Consider the following 19469-nt stretch of genomic DNA (forward strand, 5'->3'; position numbering starts at 1 on the left):
GAAAAAAAAATAACTTGATAGTAAAATAGTATTAAATGAGGTGTAATGGTATTATTATCCAAAACAAAATGCTAACTTGTTCATGGTTTTGTCCTTCGTTTTGATCTCTTATGTATTTTATTATATTTATTTATTAATAATTAAGAAAATTTTGTAATTTTTTTAAATATTTAAATTTGTTTAAAAAATAATTTTAATAAAATAAAATAAAAAATACAATTTCCAGGAGCACCCCCAATGATGGACGCTGGGCCGCTAGCAGCAGGATCCATAGAGCAATCGCCGAAGAATGAATTGTTCAAGAGAAATACTATTTTCACATAATTTTTTTTTATCGAATTTTTCCACCAAATTATATTTTTATTTTTATTTAATGATTAAAAAAATATTTTATAATAATTTTATAAATTCTATTATTTTTTTAAAAAATATTTAAAATGATTAAAAAAAAGTGTAAAAACACTGAAAAAAATAATTTACCCAATTTTTGGTGGAAGTAGCAGCGCTAACCTCCCGTCATCTTTTAATTCGCATGTGCCTGTTGTATTCGTTTAGAAAGTTCAGGTGGGTTTTCCACCCAGAAAAAATACCCTCTTTTTCCTTAAAATACTCGAATTCTACGCAAGTCGGGGCATAGAAGGATGTTAACATGCAACATAAATTTAAGTTTTTAAAATGATTAATAATTTAACATAATATCAAAACAGACCAATAGATGCAAAGAAAATTTCTCTATACTAGGGTTTAACCAATCCAGTCTGGCTTGATTTGGAAAAAATTTAATACCAAACTAATATGTACTGGTTTTACATTGTTTAAAACTGATTACGCACCGGTTATCTTTCTAAACCGGTATTCTGGTTTTACCGATTTTCAATCCGATTCAGTCCGGTTTTAATATGCTATATTATATATGATATAATATAGTATATTATAATATATATAATATAGTTATAATATATTGTAGTATATTATAATTATATTATAGACTAGTGATATTTTATAATATATAATAAACGATATATTATGGCATATTATAATATATAGTGATATAGTATTAATATAACTATTAATACAATAAACTATAGTGATATAAGATTTTAAAATTTAATATTATATTAATTAGTAATTTATCATAAAATATAAAACCATTTTATATATAATTATATATAATATAAAAAATTAAAAAATATATATATGAACTGATCCGTTCGGTCTAGTCCGTTTTAGAAATAAATAAAAAAATCCGAATCCGACTGATTTTGACCGATTTTAAAAATAAAACCGATACTGGACCAAACCAAACCCACCACTTCAGTCTGGTTCAGTTTGCTGATTTTTTTTTTTACACCCGTACTCTACACTTCCCAACAGTCAAGATTCTGTTTTGGTAACCTAGAGAGTAAAATTAACTGTACACTTTTGAAACGACTCAAATTAAAACCGCAACACTGATCCCCTCTACCAATGGCTTTGTGGTCATCAAGCAGTGCAGCTAGAAGGAACTGGAAGAGTTTGATCGACGGTGTTAAGGCTATATTGTAGTAGTACTTTCTATGCATTTCAATTTCAGGATTGGTTTATTTAATTCAGACAATTTCAATTAGCATATTAAGTAATAATCAAAATATTCGGCCGTGATTATGTAGTAATCAACCAAAATTTATTCAACAAGGATGCTAATTTCTGCATTACGTAAACACTACTTTGAGTTTGCTTACAGTCTTCCAATCACATTGCCTTACAAAAGCGCTCCTAATCTCAGAGTTGTCTTCTGTATGCAAATAATTTTCACATAACATACTTGTTAAGCCAATTTAGCATGTCCAAATGGGCCTCTTCAGCACTCCTGACAGCCCCCTCATCCTCATCTTTGTACCTCACTGTCCATCCATGAGCCACACCAGGGAATATTTTTACAAAGTTATCGAACTGGATGATAAAAATAATGGGAAGTTAATCAAATGGAAACGATTTGTTAGTTTGAACATGTGAAGCAGAAACTGAAAATTACTCTATTTTTTGTCGTGAGAAGAAAGAAAGAAACGGTATCTTCCCCAAGTGTCAGGATGTTAATAATATGCAACTCATTTGTTGTTAGTTTTGACAATAAAGCAAACTGAAAATTACTTAATTTTTTGTCGTGGGAAGAAATTAGTAGCATCTTTTACAAATGTGGCCAGAAATTATAACCGGACTTCGTTAAAGTGCTAGAATTCATACACGAGTAACTGGCAAATGCAATCAATTTGAACTAAACATGAATATTTGAAGTTACAGAAATTAAGAATCACAAGGAGAGAATCAAGGAATGGATTTTTGTTGTGGCTTACCTCAGATTTTACAGACAACTTCTCCCCAAACTGTTTCATTTGTTCCAGTGGGGAAGCATGGTCCGTTTCAGCTCCCAATATAGCAATAGGAACCTTCACATCTGAACAAGTGAACCTTCGCGTCTGAGACAACATGCCGTGGGAAACAGAAATTATGCATGAGATTGAATAGCGGGAGCCCTACCATTGATGTCATCTTCTGTGACCCGACTGGGATGCAACAGAACTGCAGCCTTGATGTCGGTAGAACTGGCTAATTTTACTGCTACCTTCCCTGCAATATATGCAGGAAAACTCCTCGTTTCAAAGAATCCCAGCGTTAAGTTCTTCGTCAAAGTCAAACTGGAAGTAATCATTTACCTCCCCAGCAAAAACCCGCAGCCCCTATGGCAGAAGCACCTTTACTCTTCAGAGCTGCAATAATGGCTTTGGCATCTTCATATCCTTTATCCTAGAATATAAATGTCTTGAAATTAAGCTCAAAGTCATCAGGAAGACAAAGAAGCGTTCTATCTTAACTTAGGTCCCAAACAAAACATGTATAAATGTGTAATAGTCTGTCAATTTGGACATCAAAGGCAAACTTATATGCGCCCTGGCTGTCTTATTTTATTCTTCCACGAATTTTCTATGCTACCTCAAAGATTGGAACTGAGAAGCAAGAAACTAACTGTGTTGTGAGCTTTTGACCATGATTCTTTATCAAACTGAGGGTCATCACGCTTAATAATGGGGTCACCGAAGAAAAAATCAGGAACTGCCACCAAAAATCCTGCTGCTGCAACTTTGTCCGCAAGTTTCCTTCACAGTGAGACCAACGCATAATATTAATATCATATAATTGGAGTAACTTTCAATTGAATGCATGAGTATTGATTATTTTCTACAACTTGGATTTTTGGATGATGAATAAGAAAGTGATGCAGAACACAAATTGCTCTAAGACACAGTATATGGTGGCTAAGTTCAATTCAATTGCTTAGTAATAGATAATTTACGATAATTGATAGCATGTAAAAAGGTTTTGATAAGTTATAGCATGCAAAAAATAATCTATGAGGATTTGATATCATTTGGCTTGAGTAGATAATTTATTGTGAAGATATTATTAAGACGTGTATATATATATATATATATAAGATATTATTAAGACGTGAATGACTGCAATCCAGAGAAGAAAAGTCAAACTTGACAGAAAGTCAAGATTTTCCTCCAGGACAAGAGGAGTGAACTAGAACCCTTTCTTCAGCCAATACATTCAAGAGAACCCCATAATGTTAACGTACATGCTTGAACTTGATATTGCCTATTATAAGTTCATTTTCTAATCTTATTGTGTATACTTCCCGTGTACTTGGGCAACACCTTTCATGATGTTTCAATAAAATTTTACTTTTACCCATAAAAAAGAGTTCATTTTCTAATATCCATTAACAATGATGTCAAAATGAAAAGGGCATAACATGTTTGATGTCACTACATATTAAAGGTGATTTCCCTAAAACCCCAAATCCTGGAGGAGCCAAGGTCGATCACTATAACAACCAAGAAAAATTCCAACCAAGCTAGCTGGTCCTTATAAATCTATCTTCTTTTTCTCTTCATTTGTGTCCTAATTTGCTTTGCGAGCAATGCTACATACAGTCGTGGAATTGCAAACGCCGCGTAATCGCTTTGAAAAAGAGTGGGGTCCACGATTAAAAAGTTAGTTCTTTTTTTTTCATGTGGATCCCATATTAATTCATTTTTTTCAAAGCGACTGCACGCCGCTTGCACAATCACGACTACAAATATCATTTCTCTTTGCTTATTTAGTATTGAAGGTTCTCACAATTATCTGCTCTGTTTATTTCAAATGGAAATCCTCATTGAAGACCATTGGAATTTATGTAGAAACTTGAATGCAATATATATAGAAGTAATAAAACATAGCTCCATGTCCAACTAGGATTACTTGAACAATTTCGACAAAAATGCATACACTAGGGGTGCAGAACTCCTTCCAGGGACGGGCAACCCTGCCCGATCATGCGCCGCCCCTGCCCTGCAGGGGAAACAAGGACAGGGAAGGGGGGTGGGCGGGGCTACGGACCACACCTCGCACCCCTAAGCTCAATCCAAAACATATATATATATATATATGTATAAAATATATATATACATATATATATAAATAGCTAATAATAATTTTATCACCCGTAACGAAATTACTTTTTTTTAAAAGAAAAAAAAAACATCACTTGGGGGAGGGGGGGTTTAATTTAACCCTAGCCCCTCTCCCCAAGTGATTCTCTCTCTCTCTCTCTCCCAAAATTTTGCTCTACTCCTCTTAGTCTCTGCTCTCAACCTCACCGCGGTCCGCAACGCCATCTCTCTCTCTCTCTCTCTCTCTCTCTCTCTTCTCTCTCTCTCTCTCTCTCTCTCTCTCTTCAATTATTTCTTTGCAAGTGATTGTGGATTTGTGCAACTGTGGCCCGTGGGTGGGTGGGTGATGGAGCCTGGGAGGAGGGGGGGGGGAATTCCATGGAGAGAAACCCCACCCTCCTCCCATGCAGGGGTAGGGGTGCGGAAAGGGGGCAACCCACACCCCTACTGATACACTTGGCAATTCACTTTAGAAAGAGGATTCTTTTAGCCCACACCACTTGATTAGCATTTTGAGATGAGAGTTACACAGAAATTCTCAAATAGTAGGCTATGGACCTCTTTATAGGGGTGTACAAATAAACTGGTCTGTCGACCCGGTCGATTTAACTGACCCAACCCAATCAAAAATGCCCGAACCGTTTCAATATTATTCGGAAGTAGAAATAACCGTACCTGTTTTCAATTTAATCGAGAATTACCCGATACCCGTTTTTAGATACAAGTCTTGATTCTTCTTTTTGTTTCTGGATACAAGGGACCTTGATTTTTCTTTATGTTTTATTTCTGCAAAAAGGTCGACCTTGGGCATGTACAGCACGCCTCTGTCGTGCCGCATGAAGACGTAGTCGTGGAGCCGCTCGCGGGCGTCAGAGGAGGATCCGGAGGCTTGGGCCCAGGATAGGTCAAACCCATTGGAGAAGAACTTGCCGTGGGCGGTGGTGATCAGAGCGGAGCCGCGAACGGCTTGGGATTTGACTTGGGAGAGAACCGAGATGAGGGAGTCGATGATTGTCGGGCTGAAGTGGTGCTTGCTGTTGCTTGCCGTCGCCGGTGAGTGTTAGGAAGAAGAGGTCGCCGCGAACGGCTTGGGATTTGACATGGGAGAGAATCGAGATGAGGGAGTTGATGACTGTCGGGCTGAAGCAGTGCTTGCCGTTGCTTGCCGTCGCCGGTGAGTGTTAGGAAGAAGAGGTCGCCGCGCTTTTCTAAGGTGCACATAGTTGTGGGTGGGTGACTATTGATAATCATAGGCTAGGGGTTTGGTAATTGGTACGAGCATCTCTCTGTGCATGTCCTTATGAGATGGGAGCAGTGTGAAGTGAGAGAGTAACAGAGGGATCAAAATGCGAGGCCAAGATGGATGGGTTTTTCTATTCGTTGTCTTGCCTTCTTCTCCTTCTTCTTCTTCTATTTCTGAGTTTTTTTTTTTTTTTTTCACCTCGTCGTCTTGCCTTCTTCTTCTTCTATTTCTGAGTTTTCTCCAGTTAATCGGTTAATTTTTGAAATTTTTCAGTTCGGTTAATCGGTAATCTAATCAGTTCGGAATTCCCTTTTATCGGACGGTGGTGTTTTCGGGTCGGGTCGGAATAGTGACTCTCGGCTCGGGTGAACAGGCCTGCCACTTTATAAGTTCAAATTCCATATTCCCTCAACTAAGGGGTAGTTTCAATCTGCTACCAGTACTAAAATCCTAAAATGAATGTATATTACTATTATCTGCCTTTAAATATCTATCTTTGTTTATTCATCAAAAAAAAATATCTATCTTTGTCTCCAGTAGCATTCCAGCTTCCTCCCTCCGAATCAATCTCTCATATTGATTGTAGGCATGATCCAACTTGATCCAACCATTTGTAATCTTCATTTGCCCAGTAGAAAGTAGCTAGCGCTATCTATTACTCTATAATGGCTAATTTTCCGATGGGAACGTGTTTCACATTGAAGTATTCATTTTGAACAATTTATCAAGTTGAAGTATAAAATTTAATCCAGGAAGACAGAGAGAGAAATTGCCATACCTTAAATTCGGTGCTTCATAACCTGCAAAACATGACATACTAAATATAATCAATATGTTCTATTTAAAAAAAATATATTTCGGATTCCACACTATGAAATCCCCACATATTTCAAAAGCTTAACCTGATTAGATGTGATAGATTTAATAATTTATATTATATTCTTAACACTCGTATGAAAGTGTGGTCAGACTTCCTCTCAATGAGTAGAATATTTAATTAAATGTAATAAAATAGGGTCAGCTTCAAACTCAAAACCTTTAATAACATGCGTAATCACTGCATATTCCAAAAGCTTAAGCTGATTCGGCGAAGAAGAATTAATTATTTGTATTATATTATTAACACACTCATTTTGCTGTGCTTAAACTACTGGAATATGGAAGAACGCATATACTCAAGTCGTGAAATGGTTAATTATCATAAAAAAAGCAAACTCCAACAAAATTTGACAGTTCCAATAAGGTAGTGAAACTTCCATGAGTATAAAGAAGAAGAAGGGAAATTAGAAATGAAGCAAAAGAGGAGAAATCGGTACCAAAGACATCGGAAATGAGAAGAATGGCGAGCTTAGAGTGGGGAGGGCCAGTGAGATAGGTATTAAGGCCTCCAAGGTCTTGGACGGTCCCTGCTCCAGAGGTTGGGCTAAGGGTCGGTGGGTTCTCAAAGCACTGAGAGCTCGACATCTTACAAAATGAATCTCAGTCTATCAGAGAGACTTTGAGTGCAGCGGACGAGCAAGAGAGACAAAAGAACCGAAGAAGTGGAGCGAACGACCCGGTTATGATCGGAAGATCAGACCGGATAGTTTTACGTAGAAGATAAAATTGAATTTATTATTATTTTAAAATTAAAAAAATTAAATTAAAATTTAAAAAAATTAAATTATTTATTATATTTTAAATAAAAATTATTTATTTATAAAAATTTATTATATATATTATATTATTATAATAATAAAATAAAATAATATGAGATTTTTTTAATATAAATAACGTCAATGCTTACGTTACAGTGAGACAGCGTTTTATTTATTAGAAAAATAATAGGATTACTACTATTTTACTATCTATTTACTACTCATTTTGTATTTAATATTTTTTTAATTTTTTATTTTACTTAATGATTAAAGAAGTGACTATTAATAAAATTATATATTTTTTAAATTTTAAAAAATTTATTATATTTTTTTTTGAAGTGAAAAAAAAAAAAAAAAATTATTATATGAACCTGCGTGCTGCGACTTTGTCCGCAAGTTTCCTTCAGAGTGAGACAGCGCATGATTTCTTATAGCATAAATTACATCGTGCAATCCATCCTGAGAATATATGATTGGTATATGAATGGCGTATGTCTACAGGTACTAGAGTGTGCGAAGTTTCATTCATATATATTAAAACTGCAATCCATCCTGCAAAAATTAATGTATTTACTACATATATAGCAGAAACTTGTATGCATGTCCGTATTTTCAGATGTAGAGATATATCTTTGTCTTCACAAGTATTCCCACTTCCAGCTGCCTCCCAGAATCAGTCTCTCGGAATGATAGTAGGTGTGATTGGTCCACCTTGATCCAACCATTTGTAATCTTCATTTTCCCGGAAAAAAAGTAGCTGTCTCTATCTATTACGCTATAATGGCTAATTTTCTGAATGAAGACGAGTTCGCAATTAAGTATTCATTTTAAACACTTTATCAATCTAAAGTGACAATATTTCATCAGGGAAGACAGAAATCACCGTACCTTAAATTTGGTGCTTCATACCCTTCAAAAATGACATCCTACATGTTGGTAATTTTTTAATACTATTTATTTTTTATTACCGTTAATTCTTTAGTACTGCTATAATTGATAGAATATAATACCGTTATTATAACAGTAAATCCAAATCTTTTAAAAAAATACAGTATTGTGAGATTTTATTTAATTAATAGTGTTATTAATATATATTATGTTAAGTATTGTGATAATCTTGCAAATCCACCAACCAAGGTCTTGATAAAAGAAATGATCTGAAATACATCAAAGAGAATGTGATTAAAATCCATAAATTCATGAGCCATGTAAGAGAATACCCAACGTGGGAATCAAAGATCCTGAGAACTGAATTCAATAGAAAGAACAAATCATATGATGGTTTTATTTCCTATTCCTATGATGTGAGTGCATTCATCCTGTAATATTGTGAAAGATGAGTTTTTTGATAAACTATTAATGAAAATTTTAAGCTCTTATGAGTAGAGTGTAAGAATTACAGGAGCACTCTTAACAAATTTCACCTATGTGAGTGTGAGAGTGGGGCCGCTCTCTTTTCTATACTCTAAGAATTTTACGTAAAGGAGGGAACATTTCGGTAGGCAAATATGAAATTATTTACAAATTTTCTTATTTAAAAAGAACACAAAATTTATGTTCAAACTAAACAAGGAATATAATAAAGTTTTTTAGATAAACTGCTTACAATCTAAGTAATCAAATAACAAACATAAGAACTGAACTTGTACCCAAAAGATTAGACACAAGGTCCAATTTCTAACTATATAATTTTACACTCAAATTCCAATTATAAATTTTCAAAATTTCCAAACATTGATATTAACTTTGCAAAAATTATTATAGTATAAATTAGAGCGAACAAAACAGTGAAAAAAAGAAGTTCAATAAATTACGTGTTAGTAGTTATAAAAAAAATTCAATCAAACCCACCTCACTATAAATAAAATTCTACAATAATGCAAATTTTTAAATTTTTTTCTTATTTTTAAATTTTAATATAATCATATGCACCATTCATATATTAAGTGGAAAAAGTTAAATAAATTATCTGTTAGCAATTAGGGACACAAACATGTAATAATGTGTTTTTTTTCCACTTTAAGATCATAGAGGAAAGAAAAAAAAACAAATTTGGCCCAATTAACCTAACCCGAACCAGCTAGCCCAGCCCATCCATGATCCATCCATCAGCCCAAGAAAAAAACCAAAATGGCACCGTTTTCAGCACAGCACAGCCTAAACTACCCTATCCCCAAACGCAAAAACTGCGCCGTTTTCATCCAAAACCTAATCCTACACCGGTATTATACTCCTTCCACTCAGTTTCCCACTTTGCCCCCTTCCAGATCCTTCTCCCCCCTTTGCCCCGGTCCCTCTCTCTGTCTCCTTCACTCGCCGGCTCTCTCATTTCCTCACCTTTTTCTCCTCTTCTCGTGTTTTTGCTTTCCACATGCACTAAGATCTCTGCCTTTCACCGTTTGTGGGTTTTGATACACAACCTTTCAACACCCCAATATTCTATATTTTTTTAAATTTTTATTATTTTATTTTTTATCAAATATTTAATATATAAATAATAAATAAAATAATTAAATTAATTTAAAAAGAATAAATTCAAAAAAAAATATTAAAAAAAATTAAAAAATTAAAAAAAAGTAAAATATTGGAGTGTTGGGAGATTGTGTAGATTTTTTCTTTGTGTTTATTTTACTCGCACGAATGATTTTTTTTTTTTTTTAGATTTTATAAATCTAAGGTTTTACATTTCAATTATGTAGAAATTATTTCTGTTGCTTTCGACATACAGTGGCTTCATTTTTTTCATTTGCTTCATGTATATATGCTTCCATTTTATTTATTTCTTACACGTCTGGGTTCATATTTGTAATAATTAACTATTGCATACAAATAAATGATTTGAATAATAAGTTAGAAATATTGAATCCAGAACAATGAACATACCTCTTTCCGTTGACCTAGAAATCAGAAGCAAACAAAGGATTTGGTAAAGGTTAAAACGGGAGAGAGGAGTAGATTTTACCGGATATGAAAAAGTAGAAAATGAAGAAAGTGAAATCAATATTATACCAAGCGGTTTTAGATTATCTTCTAAAATAAAATTTGGATTTATTCAGATTTTGACAGCTGTAACTGACTAAGCATTAAGCGGTGATAGATTTATCTTCTCGAATAAAATTTGGATTGAGGATTTGAGGGATGAAAAAGGTTTTAAAAATGTACGTAAGGATAAAATAAGGCATAAATGTTGTAACAAAAATTACTGTTTATTCGAAGATTGACGCTTTTATATATAAGAATATATATATATATATGTTTGTTTGGTCATTCGGTATGGGAGAAAAAAGAAAGGTGTTTATATGCTAGTGAGTATATATATTTTAGAGTACTTTTAGATAAAAGAAAATGTATTCTTTTGGTGGAATTTTGAGTTTAACTATTTGTGCAAAGTTAGTTCGGGTTATACGACGATCAATTAGATTGTTGTATTTTGAAGAAGTCAAGTTAAAAAGAATTCTATTATACTGGTTGATTTAAGACTTTGTATATAGCAGAGGGTTTGAATCTTTTTAAAGAAAGTGAGATTTCCGGACTTCAGTCTAAATTAACTTCATTTCAATTTTAACTTTATTGTAATTTTTATTATATTATTGTGTAATTTCACCAACACTGCATATAATCAAATTGGGTTTTTTTGCTCTCTACAAATTATTAAGCCCTGTCCGTATTTTTATTCAACTATGATGAGGTGATATAGCTCATCAAACTTTGACATATCCGGTAAGTAAGGTATTACGAATTTTATGAGTCTAAAGATGAAGAACAAGAGTAGTAGAAATCAATAGTAAAAGCATCAGAAATGAGAAGAATGGCGAAACTAGAGTGGAGAGGGCCAATGAGATAGGCTTGAAGGCCTCCAAGCTCTTTGATGGTCCTTGCTCCTGAGCTTGAGCTAACGCTCAGTGGGTTCTCAAAAGATTGATAGCTCGACATCTTACAAAATGCAACTGAATCAGAGAATCTGTGAGCGTTGACGACGAGCCACAAAGAGAGAGAAGTCACAAAGAAGTGGAGCGGGAGATGAAATAAAATACTAACAATGTAAGTGCTTACGCCAGAATAAAGTTGGAGAAAAGTCAAAGGTCCCATTTTAATGGATGGGGTTTATTAAGAGAGAAATGCTAATCACACCACTCTTTCCTCCCGCTCCTCCCTCCCACTTGACTTGATATGGAATGCCTCCGTGGTTTGATTTTTAAATAATAAAAATACAAAATTGGAATCTAATCCTATTCTCTCATCTTATTGATTTTTCTTCTCCTCTTTCAAATCTAACGTCTGTAACCCAAACCTGTTACACAAAATTTGAATTCAATCTTCTTCTCTTCTCTTATTGATTTTTCTTCTTCTTTCTCAAACCCATTGTCTGCAACCCAAACCTCAAGTGATCAACAGCACAAAAATAACCCAAATAAAAATATCCTTAACTCTACCAATAAAAAAAAGAACTAAACTATCTACTTTTTCTTTTTCATTTACAATGAAACTAAACTATCTCTACTTTTTCTTCTTTACTGAGCCTTTTAGTTAGATGGTATTATATATGTAGTTTGAGGAAGAGGAAAAGAAATAAAAAAATCTACCGTGTGGAAATGGGGAAAGAAATCAAGAAATATCTCTGATTGGAGGTAGGATGGGGGAGAGCCAGAAATGGGTCTCTTGTGCTATGCGGACTAGATGCTGAAGTTGGATGGTCAAAAATGAAGTTTGATGGAGGGGAGGGAATCTGTCAGGGGTTTTGAAAGATCTGAAATGTGGGGTATTTTTTACACGAGTAATGCTATATACAGTCACTTTTGCATATTCTCTGCGCACTCCACTAATATGATTGGCTGAATTAATTTTTTTTTAATACACAACCAATCATATCACTGGAGTGTACAAAGGAGTGCACAAAAGTGACTGCATATAGAATTTTTCTTTTTACACTGGAGGGAAGTAAATGATATTTGAAAAAAAAAAAGCTACAGTAACATTCCATGTCAAGCGGGAATCGAAAGTGGGAGAATAGAACCGTGGCTGTAGAAGACCCAAATTGCCGCCATTAGGAGGAAAAAAAATGCTAACAGTAATTGAACGACATTATAAGTTGAGACTGTTCGTACCTCGATTTTACAATTATTTATATATTTGAATTCGTCGAAGTATCGTGAAATTTCTTTAAAAAATAAATAAATATAAAATTTATATAAAAAATTAATTTTATTAATAAGTAATACTATATATATTTATAAATTGCACAAACGTTATGTATTTTTTTTAAGTGAAATTTATCATTAAAAATTAATTTTTTATAAAACATTTTATATTTTCTCATTTTTTAAAAAAAAAGTGTATAACACTTGCAAATTTTATGATTGTAAATATTATTTTTTTAATAATAAATATTATTATTTTTAAATAATTATATGACACTTACATTTTTAAATTTTAAAGACTATACATACCATTAGTCTTTATCATTTTATTATTATTATTATTATTATTATTATTATTATTATTATTTTTAATTGATCGGTTCCTTTGAGGTGATTCACGTGTCTAATATTATACCTTCAACCAAGTCAAGGATTGGGTTGCTTGAAAAGAGAAAATATTAAAAACAAAAAGCTAAATAGTCCACAACCTGACCCAACACGAGTTGGCCTCTTCTAGCCCACCACCCACTTGATGTGGGCCGACCACCTATTCCTTCATGCCACCATGCACGGGTGATACATCGACTAGTTTGATGGATGGCCGAATCGATCCTCAAGTGGACTTGTATGTGGTGGGTCTCCATCTCATACAAGGCCCCCAAACCTGTAAAAACGATGTTTTGCTTTTTAAAAAAAAAAACACGTCATGTGAAGGAAGAAATCAGCCAATTGAACGAATTAAAGGGGAACCAAAAGAAAAAAAAAAAAAAAAACAATGAACATATCATGATTCCATCTTCTCACTTTCTAGTTCTACTGCCAACAACTTTTAACACTTTTATCTGTCCATATCTTGTATTATAAAAAGAGTAATATCAGATAGAGTCGTAAACTGTACAAGTATCATAAAATTCTTTTTAAAAAAATGAGATTTATTATTAAAAAAATTAAAAAATTTTATGTGAATAGTATATTTACTCATTTTTATTTTAAGAAATTTAACCGCAATTGTGCACTTCCCAATTTCAAATATCATTTCCTTTATAAAAATTACATATTCTCTTGTACATTCGCATACGTACAATGATTTTGATTTTATTTGCTCGTCGTTGGTACTTCTATATATATATATAAGCATATTTATTATTTTGCTTATTTGTAATCTTCTTGAAAAGTGCATGTGAGGAGGACCAATCAGACATGACCGTACGTGTTTGGCCGAAGTAACATGCAGGCCGAACGTGTTTTTTCCTTTCCGGCCGGTCTTCACATTTTGACTTGGAGACGATATATCCATTTCCCAAATGTCGTTAAGCTCTTGGACTCTGGTACAAGTTGGGCACAATTGAATATGATGTTTTGTACTTAGAGCTTCATTTTCTTTTTTCTTTCTTTAATTTTCCTTTTCTGTTTAATTGAGCAGTGGAAAGACAACCTTGATCTGAGATCAGAAGGCTAGGGTGCATATATGGGTGAATCTCAAAAGTCATGCAATGTTAAAAGCTTTTTAGATGGGAAAAATAAATTACTTTAGCCACAAAATAAATACGTAAAAGTAAACATATAAATCGATATATCTTGATGTGATAATTGATATGTCATATTGTAAAGTTATTTTTATTATAAAGTAAATTTAACAGATTTTATGAAATCATATTAGTTTATAGATTTATTTTGTATAATTTATTTATATCTATAATAATTCTAAAAAAAAAATTGTGTTTGAGCTAATTCTACTCATAACTCAATATTGTTGCTCCTCCCTAGCTTGCTAGCTCGAGTATCATGCTAGTTCCAACTGGGCAATATTCAGAAATTTTTTACTATTCTTCGGGATAATATTGTTCGAATTATGTTATGAGTTTAATTTTATAAAATTTAATAATATTTATTTATTTTTATTAGAGTTTATTAGACTTAAAGTAATATATTAGCTAGGGTGTCTTTTCAGATGTATATGCATGTGATCTGCAGCTAGTAGTCGTTTTCATAATTTTTAATGTTGTCATGCGAGTATCTATATATTCTTTGAATTGATTCATATCATGATGATCCTTTTGTTTGGACTCGGCATTTTCTGTCGTGAATTCTCCTACTGTTAATTAAAAAAAAAATATTATAGGGGCTATCGAGGATATCAAAATCAATATGGGTATCGAGATCGTGAACGTTTTGTGCTCATTTTCAGATTCCTGCAACTCTCGAAAGTTTTTAACTTATATCCTAACTTCCTTGTATTTTTGGTTGTTGTGTAATTAACCACGTAGGTGTAATTAACCACGTAGGGTGCAAAATCTCCATCTTCGAGTCTTACATCGTTGGTTCGCGCGCATTTGAGGGTTCCTTCACTGTCTTATTGGGCACTGCATGTTGAAATTCTGATTCTTTTAATTGCCTATACATGGTTAAAGATTACAAAGGATATATGATGCTGCTATAAGAAACTCAAGTTTCAACTGCATGCAGCATGCACTTCATTTTTTTTTTGGGTTTCCTTTTGCGTCACTTTTGCATGCGGGGTATACCAATCAAGTGCTGCATTCAAGCACGCATCATTGTTCTGTTATTTGATTCCTTAGCTTGCTGCTATTTTCTATGTGCATCAAGATATGACACGAAACAGATCGAAAGTGGGAATCTCTGCAATTATCTATTTCAAGCAGCTTTTGAAATTAAGAGACGGTTGAAATAATATGTGGATCTGTAGAGAATCTTAATGCAGAGGGAGTTTCCTTTTTTGTCACATCAGATAGTGATGGTAGACTTTGCGTCTCAGACCATCCTCTCCAAAGGCATCGAGTGCTTAATCTTTAATAATTAATACACTAACCTCTTATAAAACAGCAAAGATATCAGGCAAATTAAAAGTTGGCTTGTTAGCTTTAACAGATATTTGACTTTTTTCCACCTGTGGGAGTGTGTTTTCTTCCTTGTAATTATCCTCATTTTCATGATTACCACCCAGTGGCGGACCCACGTTGGTCTTGAGGGGGCCACCCCAAAAATTTTTCAAAACATAATATCTTCTACATTTTATATATAATTCTATAAATATATAAAATAATCTCTCTAAAAATTTATAATTTTTACATACTCTCTAAAATTTTTTAAAATTTCAATATACTTAAAAATATATCTCTCTAATTTTTTTTTTCTTTTTATAATCTCATAATTCTATTTAATTTTTATATATTATTTATTTTCAAGAGTATAGCATCTTCAAAATTAAACTTAAAATTAAGTTTTGAAGAAATAATAAGTTTATTAATATATATGGATTCAAAAAATTTTTGTTATATAATGTTAGGCTTCTTAATATGAAATTTAAAGTAAAAATATAAAAAAAATTATTCAAGATCGATCACCTATATGAAAAGTAACTACAAAATTTTATCATCTAAACTTTATTGAGTAAAAAAAAATTATATAAACTTTTAATTATAACATTATATGTACTTCAATGTGATATAAAAATATCTAAATTTTACATGAGATTTGATAAAGTAGCTTATATATTAGAATCAAAGATGAGATTTTAAAAGATCTATTAATAGTTTATATGAAGAAAATAAATTTTAAATATTTTATTACAAAAATAACAATAGATGAATATTATTCTATGAAACTTTATTGTCAGAATCTGCATATATTAAGTTGTGTTTTTATAATTTTTTTTCTATATACGTAGCAAGTTGCCGAGATATACTTTTACATATAGTTATGCTTTTATAATTTTTCAATCTCCTTTTAATTTACATAAAAAAAATTATGTTAATAGTCCAAAGATGTGCGAGGTCCGCACGCTCTCTTTAAAAAAAAAAAAAAGGTAAATTTATAACTCACATGAAAAAATTATTTTTTTATAATAAATCTTATTTTTTTTAAAAAAATACATAACGCTCGTAACTTTATATTTATATTTATTATTACTCTTTATATAAATATATCAAAGTAAAAAAGTTAACCCCCTAAACGTAATTGCTGGTTCGCGGCTGTGAGTACGCACCTTTAATGATCATAAGGATAAAGATGGCTCAACATTGTAATATTATTATGAACGCCATGTCATTTCATTTTCCAAAGGAGCCGCTGCAGTGATTATTTCTGTTCTCTGTTTTGTCACGAAGAAGGGTACTGTATCCCATCCCCTACATTAAAATGATTAAAAAAATAATATTTATAATTATAATTATACAAGTATGGTGTTGTCTTTTAAAAAAATAAATTAATATAATATTTATATAAAAAATTAATTTTTTAATAATAAATTTTATTTTTTTAAAAATAATTATGTAATATTTACATACTCTATAATTATATTTACACACTCACCAATACCTCAATGGATTAGGGATACTGGTGACACCTAATGGCAGCTCTAAAAAGAATATTAGCCAACTGCTTTTATAGATTACAATTCCTTGGATGTCTACTATATTAAATAAAAATTGAGATATTTAATTTTTAAGTCGGCATGTAGATTATATTATTTTTATCATATAAATGAGAAAACTTAATTTATAAGACTCAAAACTTAAAATTTATTTTATAAATTAAATTATATCACGTAAATTAAGATGAGATAAAAATTGAATATTAAAGAAAATATTATTAGAATTTAATTTTTTAATATTATATTTATTTTGATATTTAAAAAGATTGAATTATTTATTATATTTTATTTTAAAATTTAAAAAAATTATAATAATTAGATAAGATGAATTGAGATGATTTCATTGTCCAAACTTGACATTAGAATAGCAGTATTTATAACAATTAATATTACCATATAGCCTATTGCCTATAACAGAATATTTAAATTTGGTTGCAGAAAGTATTTGGGGGTGAGACACTGATACCTACCTCCAAAATTCTTTTGTTTTATTTATTAGTTATCCCAGAGGAGACTTGTTCCTCTTTATTGATAAATACATGCACTATAATTCAAAAAAAAAAATGTGGTTGCACTATGCTTTTCATTTAATTGGGTTTTGTCCTTACTGCATATTCGCAATTATGATTGCTTTCCTTGGCCGTTTTGGTTTTGCTTTTGGTGGGAAGGCCCCCTCTTTTACAGGCATTCCTGAATCCATGCAAAGTATATACAAAATACAAAGATGATATGCTTCTCTCTCTCTCTCTCTCTCATCATACTAAACATGATAAAGTAAGGGAGACATAAGAATGATGAAGTGCAAATTCCTACAAAATATGGCAATCTTGTAATCTCTCTCACAAAATGTCAGCCACATGCCTTCTAAAACTGGCTCATCACCAGCTCCATATCAGATCGTACCAACCTTGATCTTTACATTTGTGGTGCAGTTATGCTGATGACTGAATCATTTCACCTAACTCATTTTGCAGGTATTCATGATAGTAATCCACGCAATGACATTGATGCACAAACTCATTTTTTGCCCCCTAATATGTAATAACATCCACATGGTATTGGTAGACAGGTGAAGGAAGATAATCCCAGTTTTTGTTTCATAATGATTTACTATACTGCATATAATCATATCTGAATTGACTGCACAACCCATTCGTCACGTATCCACAATACAAAGAGGAAGAATATCCATTTTGAAGTTGTCAATGTTTGGAGGGGGGAGTTCAACCAAAGCTACCAACTGTTGTGTTTGAGGATAAAAGTGGGCCCCAAAAAAGGTTTCTTTTTCGGATGAATGATAAGCACCAACTGATGTATAGCACTAAAATAGTGCTTGCCCTCGATGGAAAAAAGGCTTTTCCATACCTAAAGCCAATATGCATACATCATCATCATCACTTAGAGTTAAAGATCAATTCTGGTGGGGGATTGCTTCCCCTGTCATCATCTCCACCTACCCTAACCACTATAAAAGCATTTTGTACTAAAAAAAGGAGAAAAAAAACAGTTAAGAAAATTGGTTTTTCTAGTTATTTTAGTCAGTGATCAAACTATTGGAAGGTATGGATTGGTGATTCATATGTGGGTTAAATGGCCTGTCATAATATATAGTAGGTGACCCATCATTTTAGATGCATGATGGTTAATTCCTGTGATCTTTGGGATAATCTGTACCTCAAAAACTTCTTCCATCCCAATAATTGTGTTAAATCAACGCTGTAAAATTACCATATCAGCTTTCTTTTGCTTTAAATACAATAGAATATATATGATACCTGCATATTGACATACTAAATTATTGAGTTAAGGAAAAATCAGAAAAAAAAATATTAAAAGTGATCTAATGTAAGTTATTTACTTTTAAAGGAGTGATTAGGATATTTACCATTCCTTCAACTGCTTACTTTGTAGGAGCAACTCCTGGTGCGTGATTACTTTGTGAGGCATTGTTTTCAGGTCCATTGTCTTGTCCCTAAGCAAATATAAATCAAGCAGGAGAGAGAGAGAGAGAGAGAGAGAGAGAGAGAGAGAGAGAGAGAGAGAGAGAGAGAGAGAGAGAGAGAGTTTAGTCTGCATCAATGGCCAAATGAAAATGGTCTCGTGTCTTGAAATGGAAACAAGAAACCTACCAACAAAACATTTTGAATCTGATTTACATCCCTGAGTTTTGACTGCTCTCTCGATTAATGACATGTCTGTCCTAAAGCCTAGGTAGTTTATTTTATTTTGAATTAACTATATATCTCCAATGTTATTCTATAAGAATGGGGGATTAGAACATATGTTTTAAGATTTTCTTTTTTAGAAGAATATCTTCTTACTTTTTTGTTTAAGTTTTTAATCTATTTTAATTCTAATATGATTCTTATTTTTATAAATTTTTAAGCACATGACGTTTCACGTCAGTTATTTTTGAAACATGTTAAAATTAGAAATCAAATGAATAAAAATATAAAATTAAAGTTGAATAACTTCATGTTATTTAAATTTTTATAAATATAGCTATTTATATATGCATGTATAAATTTTATAAAAAAAATTAATAAAAGACTAAAATTTATCTTATAAAATATAATATAA

The 19469-nt window shown here is 32.1% G+C and overlaps 1 protein-coding gene across 1 annotated transcript; it reads right to left on the reverse strand.

Annotated features, from left to right (window-relative positions):
* Nucleotides 1-1662: 1662 nt before the first annotated feature.
* Nucleotides 1663-7291, reverse strand: LOC122274545 (endo-1,3;1,4-beta-D-glucanase-like). Its single transcript, XM_043083577.1, has 7 exons — nucleotides 7038-7291; nucleotides 6500-6521; nucleotides 3005-3134; nucleotides 2694-2784; nucleotides 2518-2607; nucleotides 2334-2434; nucleotides 1663-1932 (listed from the first exon to the last, which is right to left on the reverse strand). Exons 1-7 carry the CDS (start codon nucleotides 7183-7185, stop codon nucleotides 1792-1794), a joined length of 723 nt encoding a protein of 240 aa, XP_042939511.1. The 5' UTR covers nucleotides 7186-7291; the 3' UTR covers nucleotides 1663-1791.
* Between the last annotated feature and the right edge of the window lie 12178 nt (nucleotides 7292-19469).

Source organism: Carya illinoinensis, chromosome 1 (genome assembly GCF_018687715.1).
Source record: "Carya illinoinensis cultivar Pawnee chromosome 1, C.illinoinensisPawnee_v1, whole genome shotgun sequence".
NCBI lineage: Eukaryota > Viridiplantae > Streptophyta > Magnoliopsida > Fagales > Juglandaceae > Carya > Carya illinoinensis.